The 14,534-nt window shown below is 45.0% G+C and overlaps 1 protein-coding gene across 1 annotated transcript in view; it reads left to right on the top strand.

Moving 5' to 3' along the window:
- Positions 1 to 13,925, top strand: part of PET100 (PET100 cytochrome c oxidase chaperone) — a 33,335-nt gene extending 19,410 nt beyond the window's left edge. The window contains exons 3-4 of the mRNA XM_078682560.1: positions 1,216 to 1,248; positions 13,428 to 13,925. Coding sequence (XP_078538686.1) covers positions 1,216 to 1,248; positions 13,428 to 13,511 — 117 coding nt within the window. The 3' untranslated portion in view covers positions 13,512 to 13,925. The remainder of the gene's footprint in view (positions 1 to 1,215; positions 1,249 to 13,427) is intronic.
- Positions 13,926 to 14,534: the final 609 nt, after the last annotated feature.

A 14,534-nucleotide genomic window follows, 5' to 3' on the forward strand; every position in this document is an offset into this window, starting at 1 on the left:
GGAGATTTAAGAGGTGAGGAATATGCAAGTAGATAGAGTATCAACCAGAAACATCATTATCAGAGGTAGGTAACTTATTCTTCCTGCTCTTAGCTGTGGTTGAGCACGGTTCATACTGCTCTGGCCTTACAGTAGAAGATTACGTCTCCGAGCGCAAAATATTTACTGCCATTAGGTGGTAAATTTTGTGCGGTTGCAGATATGAGTGCTTGTTTTATTGTGCAGTGTGTGTGTGTATTTATTTATTGAAGGTACCATGCAGTCTCATACCAGCAACCCTTATGTAGCATGAACACTAGCTTTAATGCTAATTTTCTGCTTAATGGTTTGGCGAATTCCTCTGCATCATTGCTTAGGCTAAAACAGGGTAGCCAAACTGTTTTTTGTTAGCCTTTTCTTGAATGCTGAGTCGAAATTCTTGTGCTCATGGTATCAGACGAGACCTATCAATATATGTGCTTTGTAGTCAGGCAGAAAGAGTTGAAGGTGGATCAAGGATCTCTCCTTATGAATTGTTTTATTGTTTCATCAGTGCTGCTTAAACAGTAGGCAAACTTTAGCATCCTGTCAACTAAAGACGGCTGCTTGAAGAACAAATTATATTAAGCGCATATTGTACAAATACTTTCATAAATGTGATCATAATGATTACAGTATGGAATCTGCATTTTACATCCAAAATGGCTGCATGACTCTGTACGCACCTATAATTCCAGATTTCTGTAATAAGTACCGATTTATGTACAAGAACAATAAAAAATGTTTTTTTTTTAAAATGGCTGCATGAAGAAAGTGTTCTGTGAGAACTCAAATAGGCTGTTAAGTTATGTTTTAACATTTTTCAAACAACATCTTAAACATAGAAATGGGTTTTGTGCTCTCCTGTAAAGAGAAGGAGGGGTGTTTGAGGCTGCTCCATGTGCATACACAGGAGCTGGAAGAAGACTGTGCCTTTAGGCTACTCTGATGTGTAGAATCAGTGTTCCTGTTTATACAGGTCCTGAAAAATAAAAGTGTTGACTTTAGTGTGGTTTGTGACAATTGTATATGGTTACAACTGGTTTTAACCTGCATGGTGATTTCGAAGTGATAGTAACCACATTGATATTTAATGACCCGTATATTTTTAATGAAACAATATTAAGTGCAAGCATCGCATTTGTTCTTCTCAGTTCTACCAGAGAAGATGTTAAAGTGTTTGCTTTCTTCCCACAGAGGGAGATCTATCCACCGGAGCTCAATGAACAGGTGAGGGGTTAAGTGATCCTGAGAGTGACTTAGAAGCTTACTCATCTATGAATGGCCGGATGTCTCCTACTCCTTGCCTAGCTCACTCTACATGGATTCGGAGAGGGGTGGAGGTGTGGGGGCAACCGTGCCACTTGCTCTAAACATGTCTTTAGTCTTATGTGTTGCCAGTTCACAGGCCCAAATCTCTTTTTGCCCTCCAAAGACTTCCAGATTCTGATAGTGACCTTTACGATCATTGCCTTTAGAGCCAAAATAAAGAAATAGGGTTCTCTTGTAGTAAGTTGACCCATCTTATTGAAATCACATTTTTAACCACCATTCCTTTGCATTGTTGGGTAAGCCACAGGGATTGTTTTCCACTGGTGTGTTGTGGTTCGTCCTACTAGTGGCTTAACGAATTGTGAGGGGGCCCCCCTCCAAAGTACATGGAGGTGGCTCCCAACGCTCAAGACCCAGTCAGGAGCTCTCAGAGCAAAGGTCGGGGGCTGCGGCGGCTAATGTTACGCCACTGCATCCTACTACGGCTCTGCGGACTGAGCCAAGCACACCCTTTCTGGACGTCACTCTCGGGATAGCAAGGGTGAGCAGTCAAAGGCTTCTCAAGAAGGCAGTGTGAGGAGACTTAGGCAGAGACTTGGAGCTCAACCAGCCATCAGCAGTTTGTATGTCAGGACTCACTGGTGAGGGCAGTGTCATATGGTATGATTATCTTTGTGCATTTGCCCCACATCCTTTCAGTCTTTTGTAGTCAGGCCTTGCGCCACCTGCTCAGTGGGGAGGCGGCTTGGCAGTTGCTGGATGGTGCGCTTGTGGGGCTCTTACTGTTGGTGGCATCTTTTGTGTTGATTCATCAAGGCAGTGGTATCGCTCCTCGCATGGCCATCTGAGGTATTCAGAGTGTCACGCCGGATTGACCTGTGCTCGCCTTTTGCAGTTGTGGCCTCTGGGTCGGGGACAGGTGTTAAGAGTTGGCAGCAACGATAACTTCTTGGGCGAATGCACCACATGTTCGCAGCAGCAGCACCAGTCCGTGAGACATGCTGCAAGGGTTCTGGATAGCACACTGTTGTTCGACTTCACTGTTTCTTTCTGAGGTAGCCATATGAACCATGTTTTCCAACACCGGATGACCAACTCATAACTCCAATCAGTCCAAGTGATGCTTCCACTTGGCAGTCTGCTACTGCTCGGTGCTCCACACACCAAGCACCACAGCTGGACTCATATAGGGCCAGTCAATTTCCTTCCCTCTCAGAGCAAGAAAGCAGAAAGGCTTCTAGGTGGTAGGCAGACTCAGCAAGTAGTGCAGACTTTAGATGATGTCCCCTCACCTCTGGGAAACTGACTATTATGCAGATCCGATCTCACAGCACTTCTCGGAGTACTCTGCAGAGCACTTCCTTGATTAAGAAGAGCATAAATTGGAAGAAAGTGGTGTGGTTTGATTCCCACATTTATACATATTTTTCAGACAGGAGATTTACATTCACTGTCTAGTGTTCGGAAACCCGTGTGGTGTGGTTCCGTTTTAAATGCCAATTTCTGGCCTTAGTGCAGATACACAGTGCCTTTGTGCAAGGTGATAGCTCTCATAGCAGGTAGTGATGACGCTGGCTCCAAACAGGAGTATCAAGAACATAGGCACGATGAAGAGCAAAGTCTCTCCACCTGGCTGTCCTCCGCCTTCCTGAGGTAGAATCCAGGCACAGATAAACTGGCAGTCTCTGCCTACAAACATCTACACTAAGAGGAGGTTCTGCTGACCAACTTCCTCTCCCCTAGCATTTACGAAATGGCAGCACTCAGGAAAGACTTGCCAGCAACCACTTGCTAAAATATCCTCATAGAATTTCTAAGGGCAATCCATGTCTTCATCTTTCTTGTTGAGTCTCTATATTTATTTCCAGCCACAGAAATGCAGGCAAAACACTTACACACTCTGTGGTAGCTGCCTTTATCCTCCATCTTGTGCTGTTCCAAACCAAGGTTATGCAAACTAGACCCCACTGCCTTCTGCTCTGAGACTCATCCATACTCAGAGCCTTACTACTGAACATGTGCTACATGCAGACACCACATAAGTTGCTCACCGTGATCAGTGTGTACACAAGCCTTTTTTCTGCAACTGTTGCTAGCAGCCTGAAGTTTAAAAAAAGAAAGGCATTGCCATTATAGCTGGGTAGCCAGAGGGAGCACTGGCTGGACAGAACAGAGACATGAGATGTAAGGACAGTGTTGAAGGATAGTAAAACAGAAAAGAAAAGATGGAGCACAGAGAAAAGTGGCTGAAGGTCGGGATAGGTGGGGGTCAGGCAGAGACTTAACATATGTCCATGTGAGAAGGGTCTTAAGTGGGGAATGGCCGTGTATCCAGCAGGTTTGGAGGAGAATGATGGAAGCATAGAAAATATGTCAGAAAGAATAAGGGAAGGGAAGGGATGGGGTTGAGGGGGATGTTCACCTCATTGAAAATGGGAACTAACAATTCCTTTTTGTTTTTACTCAAAACTATTTTTGGAAACTGATAAAAAAAATTGAAATTTTAATGACTTGACTTCAAAGAAAATGTTTTTTTAAATAAGAAAAATCAATTTGATTAAATGGATACATTGGTTAAAATTGTGTGTCATTGACCCTGACACTTCGTTCTGCCGTTTCACATTCTCTAGTGCAGGCCCTAAAATGTGTTGATTTCATATTTTATAAGCACTGCATAAACTGCTTTATTTACCCTTGCAACCCACAATATCCACATTGTTCAATATATTTGAACTAATATGAGTGTTTTGTAATTTCCCCTGCTTGGTTTTGCGAGCATCCACACTTCCCAATATTGCCCTAATGCAAGTCTCTACTATGTATCTTGATTTTTCTGGCTTCCGCGCTCACAACCTTCATGCGTGCACGTTGCGGATCACTTATTGGATTTGGTGTATGAGATTCAGAGAAGGGCTATGTGGTCTTTTGGTGTGTGCACACTATGCTTGCCTTTCTTATCAAGAGGGACAACTGCTCCCTTGTCGGCTGACATGAATTTGGCAGTGGTGGCAGTGTGTGTTTTAATTATAGTCCCAGAGCAGTCCTTGTTCCCTATTCTCAACACTTGGTGAGTGGCATAAGGCTGTTGCCCATCTCAAATAATCTGGTCTTTTGCTACATTCTGTGTCTCTGGATAGTGCATGTGTGTGTGTGTGATAGGCATTGGTTGTAATTGATCGTGGAGAGTGTGCAATATGAAGGTTAGAGTAGCATTATGTATTGCTAGCATTCCAGTAGCATTTATGTGGCATCTGACTGACTGTGGGAGGGTGGCCACAGGGCTCCTTTTACATGTGCTGAAGTGACGTTTAGCTATGTTCTGCCTTTTGTTCCTTGCTGGATGACTCATTAGATATGATGGAGGGTGTGGGAAGTTTCTCCCAGTGGAAACTCTCACTTCCTGCTGTCTACCATCTCCTGGAGAAAAATAGTGTGTCTGCTTTGGAAAAAGCAGTATACTCAAAGTGAAGGTACTGCCCAAAGTTTTTCAGAAGAGCACATGTAGATTACACAAACCATGTGTGAGAACGGAGTGTCAGAGGACTGAAACTGCCAGTCACGTCTCCAGGACTTCTCCGTGACCAATATTGATGACACCCTGCTGGGTGTTGGGAAACGTCTGAGATCCAGGACTGTTGTCTTTGAAAGTCAGCCTAATACAGATATGGGGATATTGTCTGATGAAGTCATCAACTATCTTCGGGAAGACGTTATGGGTTTTGCTTTATTAAAGGAATCAGCCTGGCCTGTTGAGAGAGGGGCTGAATGTATCCTAACAAGAGGTGTCTTCTACAGGGAAAGAAGCTGTTCTTCAGCTGCCATGTGGCAGAGCTTGGCGAAAAGTACACTGACCCACTGATAAAATTGCAGACATGTTCTAAGAATGTGGTAAGCGCTGCACTGAGCTGTGGTGGGCTTACTGCAGTTGTGGTGTGTGTCTCTGATTACCCACATTAGACGTTGAGAGGTGTTTAGGCCCCTTCCTTTGCCTGGGAGCATCTGAGTGGTGGCCATCAAGTACCAACGGATGGACATTGTGAGACCCAGCCGCATCATAACTGAAGTAGGTCTCACTATATCCCATGCTGCGCAAGAAGAAGTGCAACTACATCCCCTGGTCACGGCTGAGAGCTGAACTTTTCTCAAGAAACATGTGGTCCCAAAAGGATATGATGAACCACTGAACCACTGTCTGTGGTTGTCACTGTAGCGTGACTATGCTGATGCTGGTCTCTGTACCCGGTGACCTTGGACCCTCCATGTGCCAGGGATCCTGAGGCGTGGGCTTCTACGAACAGCTCTTAGGCCCCCTATGAACTTTTGTTCACTTTCTTCAAGATCTGCGGGTGGGCTGTGCATTCTTTGTTTAGGTGTGAGTTTTTGCTTTAGGCCTGAAGAACATTGTGCCCTGATATGGCTCCTAACGTGGCCTCTTTGGAACAGCTGCCCGTACCAGCAGGAAGGTGGGGCTAGATGTGGAGTTGACGGAGGAGACCTTGTGATTGGGGTCGTGCTACAGCGCTCAATATAAAACCGTGGACTTGATCTCCATCGAGCTGAATACGACTGCAGACATTAACCTTGGCCTACTAGTCCCAGAAATAGGACGCTGTTCACTACTTACACTGTGAGCATACTCTTTGTCAAGTTTTCACCATATAATAGTTTAGCTTTGTCTTAACTGTATAATTGCAGTAGTAGACCCTGTGTCCCCTAGTTATATTACTGTGCCATATTGAGTATTTACTGTAAGAAAACACTTTCTTTTTTTATAAAGTAAGAACAATGACCCAGCATTCCTTTTTTTGAGTGAGATGTTGATTGTTGGGTTCTGACCTTCAACCACCACACCACCTCCATGAGTAAGGCTTGGACAACTTGCCTTGCTACCCTAAGAATAAAGTTCTATAGTGGTGTACTTAGTGCTCAGTTAAGTAATGTCCCCAGTAGACCAATCCCCGGGACATATTTGGTAAGCGGACCCAACCCCCAATGGTTGAGGCCCATTAAGCCCTATGTGCCTCAGGGCCCAAGAAACGGCTCTGATAATCAACAGTTTATATAAACACCATTTAAACAGCAAAGAGAAACCTTCTTCATAACTGTTCTCTCTCTAACAAACTCTTCCGGAGGAAAGAAGTCGGGCGCTCTTCACAGTTATTCCATGCCACTGAAAAATAGAAAGGACAGTCACCAAAGTCAGGTTTTGTTGTGGGCCATCTGTCACTATCACTTCCTGATTCCTCCTACAAACAATCTATGGCTTATTATTCAGACCACCTCCTTGGCTCCATGGTTCCCTCCTCAAGAGCCACTCTACAAGGTTCCTTGATTTTAAATGATGCGCAAACAAATGATGGACGGAATACTGAACAAATCAAACACTCACCCCCAGTCAAGAGATCTGGGTTAAATCCATTGTTCGTTTACTCATCATGCCACCCCAGTTTAGAACAAGCCATATGCAAATCAGTCTTGACCCTGTGCCCTATGGTAACAGTCCAGCCCGAACTGCCAGGACCAGAAACAAGCAACCTGGGACCGGTTTCGGGGTATCACCCCTCATTAGCCAGGCTAGCTTGAATCCAGTGGCACAGTGAGCAAGGGACCAACGTCTGGGCGTACCCATCCACTTAAGGCAAAAAGTGCTACACAAACAAATGATGGACGGAATGCCAAGCAAATCAAACATTCAGCCCAGTCAGGAGATCTGGGTTCATTTCAAATAGAGCAGGATACTAACAGCCTTTTCTAAGTGCCACAGTGTTTGCAGACAAGGCACTATATGTACCACCCTCCCTGATCATGTTGTGCGGTGTGATTGACTGCTGCCACCGGATGCTCCTCTAATCGCTCTCCTGACAGTGTAACTGTGAGTAATGCGATGACATGAATCAGTGTTCCAAATAGGAAATTACAAAGTGAAATGATAAATGCTGGATGTCTTACTAGGCAGTCGTCACGACTGTCCTCAATATGTCTGTTCGCCAGTTACATGGCATAGCAGTAGATTTCATGTAGTTTAATGATGGTCTCTTTGCACATCTTTGATTTTCCTTTGAGGTCAGCTTTGATGATTCAGTCTAATGAGCATCACATCCTCATCACACGTGTTATCCGCACTTTGAGTTGTTCAAGTGAAGTACCAATTAGGAGACACCTTCTGAAAAGAGGCCCTTCAGTATGTAGGAGGCATTTCCCTCCCAGACAGAGAAGCGGAAATGCTATTCAAGTAGAAGCTATTTTGATTCAGGATCATGTTTCCAAGGGTTGTTTTCAATGGTGAGGTGCCTGAACAGCTTTTAAAAAGCAGGGCTCATCCTCTCCGATTTCAGGTGTGCATGCAGCTGTGGGTCGATGGGAGACATAAGGAAGTTTTACAAGTGGCATAATACCTTCTTAATGCAGACGCCTTCACTTACGCTTTGAGATATTCAAAAGCCTTTCGAAATAGGAGCATATAAGGCCTGTGTGCATTATACTTATATTTTAGGGTTTAATGAGAGCACACATTTTACGATATCCTGAATCTTTGTTCTAGAATATTATTTTTACTTCCAATGTTTCCCCCAACAGGCTTGAAATGAAACAGGTTTATTGTGTAGGTTCCTCGTTGGGTTACATATAGTGTTCTATTCATCTTCTGCGACTGACAGATCTTTCTGAGAGCAACATTCTTAAATATTATACAGCCCACAGGACAGCCACATCTTGGTACAAGCAGGCCAGAGATGGGACAGCAGGAGGTAGGACGTGGCATCATTAGCATTTGGAGTTAGTGCTTTTTTTTATAACAAACAAATGATTGCTATGCAAATTACATATTGTGAGAAGCTGGCCTGGTATATGATGTCCACTAATGTAAGTGGGCACCTTACACCATCCAGACAGCCCTTATGGTGATTTAGGAGGTCTTAGACAACCTTGGAAAGCTCTCTAAGTGGTAGCTCTGGAGAGCAGCCTTCAGGCTTAGTCCAGGAGTGTAAACCAGCTAGTTTCAACAGAATGCATTCTTATAGTATAGATTAAATGAAAAAGAACCATAAAGAGTATTTATAAAAATATGTATTATATAATGCCCTTTAGTATGTTCCAATATCTCCAACACAGAGATTAACACAATATCTTAGCAAAGAAACACAGTAATAGCATGAAATACAAAGTGGCTGGGGGTGGGAACAAACCATATGCTAATAAAGTGGTATAAGAACGACGACTCGAGTCAAGACAGTGTTGAGAGGACGTAGAAGTGCTGGGAACCACCCAAGGTGAGTAGACAGGGACCCGACGGAGAGCATGTGCAGTGTGGAAACAAGACTGCGTGCTCCGTACAACTCTATGTGCAAGTCGCGGTTGGAATTGTAAAGATTAAGGACCCTTCTCATATGGACCCTTGAGAAACCCCTTGGAAGACAGAAGCTTGGAGAGCCACCTCACCCGCGGAAACCCTAGTACCCACGTTGCCTACACCAGGGAAGCCAAGTGCTACGTGTAAAGTGGTGTCGGGAACCGCTGTCGAACCCAATGGAGGATTTCAGGAAAGTGCTGCTGAAGGAAGAGGAGAAAGTGTCCGTGGCAATCCAAACGTGGATTCTTGAAGAGGAGTGCCTGAAAGCAGTGGGGACAGAGAGACTTGGAAGATGAATGCCCTCCGATGTCGGTGCTTCAGGGGTAGATGACGATCACCTTGACTCTGCAGCTGTGAGGACCAGGCGATGCTGAGGAAGACCATGACCCGGGTACGAGCTGTCCCACGAAGAATGTCGAGTGCTGAGTGGTCGGTGTCCAGCAGGAGCACCAACAAGCCTTTGCAAAGGCAAGCCACGCAGGAATCAAAGAAGAAGCACGCCAGGACCAGCAAGGTCCAAGGGACTCAACATAGGCAGGGGAGTCAGGGCAGGTCCTGAGCAATCAGGAGAGCCCAAAAATAACAAGTGTGACCCTCAAGTGGACCCACAGGCCGGAGGCCTGCAGTCACGAGAGCACCTCAAGCAGCTCACCAAAAGATGCTGGCCACGATGCACACGATGCGATGTGGCTGAAGATTCTGGTCACTGGAGATGCTCGAGGTTGGGGCTACTTGGAGCCCGAAGATCTTCTTGTAAAGAAGCCGCTAATCCTTTGCAACTGAAAGTTGGACTCTGTGCACAGGGGTTTGGTTATTGCAACCCCCACGGGGGATACTGACCTCAAACTTGGTGAGAGGGTAGAGTAGGCCTCTGGAGCTATGGAAACCACCACCATTGTTGCAGAGCCCACAAAGTCCGGAGGAGCTCAGGATCTGCAGACCGGTCGACTTAGTTGCTGTGCCTGCAAATGCAGGGGAGTGACTCCGTCACTCCAAGGGAGATTATTTCGGTTGTCTTTGATGCTTCACGGGCCTTGGAAGGTTCCTGTATGATGCACAGGCACAGACGATGCAGCAGACTGGAAGGGAGATGAAGTCAGTCCCAAACGAAGTCCAGCGAAGTCCGGAGTGTCCAGTCAGTAGATGTGCAGTGCTGTCTGATCTGAATCTTATCCCACGATGAATCTAGGGACCTACACCTAGGTAAGCCCTTAAGTACCCTAGGGAAAGGGTTGCAAAGATTCAGGGGACCCTCCCAGGGGAGGGTCTGGACAGGGGGGAGGTTACTCCCATGTCCTGTGTCCAGTTCGTGCCAGAGCAGCAGCCAACGGCTCCCAGAACTGGTGTGAACTGAACTATGCACAGGTATACCACGTGTGCCACTCATGCAGACTTTTTGGCACAGGCAAGCACACCCACGCGATCCCAATACAATAAATCCTGTCTGGGAGGTGGTCACACCTCCCTGTGACTGGATGCCTATTGTTCAACCTTCCTCTGCTCAAGCTTGGCTCAGCAGCAGGAGGGCAGAAATGTGTCTCTGGTCGGCAGCAACCATTTTGTGCTGTCCGAGTCTAGGAGACTGCTACCGGGAACACTGAGAGCCTAACGGAGGGCTCTTCCAGTGCTTTGAATCGTACCTCCAACACTGTTTACGGTGTGTGTATGTCATTCCAAAATGTTTAAAATCAAACATGATAGGATTCGTTGCAGCCCTTTTGGAAATGGTCATCGCGTAATTACGCGGCGCCCCTCTATATAGTATATGGCTGATTCACTGACAACCCGGGAGAATCGACTCCGTAGACTGCAGGGGTGTCCTGCTCATGCAGGAGCACCCTCTCACTTATAACCAAGCACCCTGCCTTCAGGATTGTAAAAGGCCTGCTACAAGGGTGACGTAGGTTTTAAGTGCAGTGACCCTTACATATAGTAAACCTATATCCTATATAGGTGGTGCAAGCACCAACTTAAACAGTCTACAATGGCAGGCCTGTAGATCCATTTTGCATAGTCTCCTATGGGTGGCATGATGCATGCTTCAGCCCATGGGAGACCTCTAGGTTACCTATGCCCTGGGTATCTTATTAACATATACTTGGGACTGATAAGGGTACCCCAGTATCCAATGTGGAGTGTACCTAAGTACTCAACACAAACATTTAGGGAGAAAGAAGATAGACTGGGGTCCCGATTAGCAGGATCCCAGTCAGACTAGTCATAATACAGCTTAACACCAGGCAAAAAGTGAGGGTAGCCATAGAAGTAGATCCTATTTTCCTACACATACCCACACCACTGATCCCCACTCTGGATGGCAGGCGTTGCTAACATGCAGGCTTGTAGTGCCAATGAAAAGATCGGGCTGTGGGTTCTAGTCTGTGTGCTCTGCACAGTGTCTGCTTCTGGGTATCCATGCACGGCAACACAACAATTGAAGGTTTATTGGAATGGAGCTGAAGACAACTTTATTAAATATTTGAAAAGCCGTTTCTCTGGTTCTGTCGCTTCATCACTAGGCCAGCATTCATTCTCTTGGTTCATGAGTGTATTCCTGTTACTTTGCTTAGGCTCATTGGTTCATGGGTGACTGGATCCTTGGGAGCATCACAGTTTCCTGGCCACTTGAGGGGAAGTAAGCCAGGCACTTCTCAATACATTTGATGATTTAGAAGCTGATGGGTGTATTCCAAGCTGGGAATTCACTGTCCCAATGTAGAATCGATTTCATTTCATCTTGACCTTCACTCTCTTACTCCTAGTCTCTCACTTCTTGGAGGCCCTTGCCCCTATTGGCCAGGATATCTCCTGTGGATGTCTCGTTAGAATTTACTTGACTGTTCCTGGTGGAGGGATGTCACAAACTCCTTACAGAGCTCATTGCTTTAGTAGCTGGCTCCTGTCCAGGTCGCATCACTTGATATATAGCCTATAGCACTTGCTTGTGGAATGTTGTACCTTTTTCATAGATCACCTTGCTTTTGGATAGCCCTTTTAGTCTTTCAGAGGGTTCTCCTGAGGCTCTTACTCAAAACCTGCAGATGGTGAGTGGGTTGTCTCCATTGTTGGTCAGGGGATTAGGTCATGCATACATGTGCAGCCTACTCTGTCTAGTGTTCTGTGTTGAAAGAAATGTGTACACTACTCTTATATATACAGTATATAAGCATGCACAGTTCAAGCTCCATACCTACACATACAAAGCACTACACAACACAGGGTCCAGCCTAACTGAACAGCAGCGTGCATTTCATTAACCAACCAGCCAGGTACCTCCTCTCAGTCGAACTCTCATCAGCACACCTACCACATATACCCAACAAAATGTCAGGAGGTTATGCTTTATCATACCTAGCTCCTAAAGCATGAAACAACCTCCCACACTAAATTGGACCTCCTCATCATTTCTTGAATCCCGCAGGAATCTTAAAACCTGGCTTTTTGATTAAGGCCCCCGAGCACTGCCCACACACCTGCAAAGCGCCAGGATACGCTCACAAGGTGACAATACGCTATGAAAGATCTACATAATATAATTTGAGTTTGGCTGAAAGGTACAGGAAGCACACAAAACACTCAAAATTGTCTGTAAGGTAGAAGAAGCACATAACAAATGCAAAAATGTAAGCCGGTAAAATATATGAATATTAAACTCGCTAGAAGCACAGAGGTGGAATGAGATATTAGACAAAATCTACACACCACTAATATGTCTCTTGCAGGTAATTGGGGAAAAAGAGAACAACACTTTTTCTTACTATAAAATGGTGAGCGTACTTGATTTGGTTGCCACTGCTCTACCAGACACTAAACTCGTATTAGCTTGGTGCTGAAGATTGTTTCTCTGAAAGTAGATATTTACCAAAAGCATCTGGAAAAGAGTGGGCTCACTGGTTAGAGGCGGCAGACCTGTAAGCAGAGAACGGCCCGGGACCAGGGTTCAATTCCCGACGCGGCAGGGTCTTGGACCAGGGTCAACGGACTCGATAATTCTCGCCTCAGTGCCTACTCTAACCAGGGAACACACTCGGCAACTCTGGGCATTAAGCTTGCCTCATCTCTACAACGGCCCCCCACAGACTCCAGGGATGCCTGGTTTCACCCTGGAGATACCCAGAAAGGGAGCATCTCACAGGGAAAACCAGGACGGGTTCCCCAGCGGTCTACAGCGCCAGGACACTCGGGTAGAGTAACAGTGCGCTTTACAAGTATCCCACATTTACATTTACAAAACGCTGCACCCTCCTGGAATCACAGGCCAACTATCTATTCCTGAGACCTGCTACCAAAAATGTATTCCCTTTCTTGATCAATTGATAATATTCAGGGCTGCGAAGGTATTTGGCTGATTGTGCCAATTCGGTTAAATGTGGTGTTATAGGTAGGAGATTAAGTACTTCCCTTGTAAGGTCTGGTGGATCATTCATATACGCGTGCTACGAGACGATGGTATACGTACATGTGGAGTACCTAGTTTGAATATTGGTTCATGTCTTTCTTGTGGCAGAGGATGTGTTTTGTGAATGACTGGCATTGGTGTGTAATGTTTAGATAAATACTCTAGCCTGTTTTCTGTAGTCAGGATTGTAATTAAGATCACATATTCTGCCTATTTTGCATTGTTCTTCCCGGGCCAAATTGCAACAGTTTGAGGAAGATTTGTGAACAATGTATAAGATCCTAGTGTAAATCTGATGCCCTGTTGTCAAGATAGGGTTTGATTGCAAGACATGTCATGAGGGGTTGTGCTAACAGATTTTTTCTCTTTTTTTCATTTTTTTTTTGCCAGCGTAAAGAATTGGAAGCTTTTCAGGAGCGGATGAGACTAAAAAGGGAAGAGCGCCTGTTGAGACAGCTGGAGAAGGAGCACTGACTTCACTTGTACTCAATATATTTCTCTTTCGTATGAAACCAATGAGTGAAATGAGGTTGTGATAGGTGCAATTTGAAGATTTCATTTCTCCCAATCCTGGCACCGGTGTTTCTTTGCCTTATGTTTAACTTATTTGTAGTGGAGCAGGCAGGTTAGGAAATCTCCTCCAAGAACAGGCATTGTGTGCAGACATTTGTGCAAATCCCTACAACAGAAACACTTAATGAGTTACTTTGTAATGAACCCTAATTCTCCTTTCTATTGACTCAGAAATGTTAAGACTTTGTCACAGGTTTTAATCTGTGTTAAGGCAGTTTTTGAAGGGGTACTAGCACCTCCCTGTTGAGACAATTTCTGCTGTATGTGGAGGTCCTTTGGATGTTTGTGGCCTCAAAATAAAATTATTTATACATGCTTCTTTGTAATTTTTCAGTTTGGATATGAAATAGAAACATGGACTTAAGAATAACAATTGGAGGTCAAATGGCCCCAAGCAGTTGAGCATTGGCACAAATATGTGCTCAGTTGAGTATGGAACCATTTTTTGGTCTCGCCTAGGGACTGCTTTTCGCTGCAATGTTGAAAGACGAATTGTGAACCATACCAAAAGTTACAGTGGCCTTTGGGCCGGCCGCATGGCTTACCATTGATTGGTGTTCTTCTCATTTATATTTGCTTGCTTCTTACTTAATGGCTTTCCTTGCTCTTTTTGTGTTTGTCAGTCCCTTGAAGCATAGCTTCTTCGCCAGCCTTTTGGTTGGATTACTTGCATCCTTCCACTGCTCACATCCAGGGAACAAAGCTTTTTTTGCATAGCAAAACATAGCATACCAAACACAACAAAACATAGGATACAAAACACAACAAAACATAGCATAGCATAACAAAACATAGCATAGCAAAACAAAGCATAGCATAATAAAACACAACAAAACATAGCATAGCTTAACAAAGCATAGCATAGCAAAGCATAGCATAACAAAACATAGCATAGCATAACAAAACACAGCCTAGTATAGCATA

The sequence above is a fragment of the Lissotriton helveticus genome, chromosome 1_1 (assembly GCF_964261635.1).
Source record: "Lissotriton helveticus chromosome 1_1, aLisHel1.1, whole genome shotgun sequence".
Classification (NCBI taxonomy): domain Eukaryota; kingdom Metazoa; phylum Chordata; class Amphibia; order Caudata; family Salamandridae; genus Lissotriton; species Lissotriton helveticus.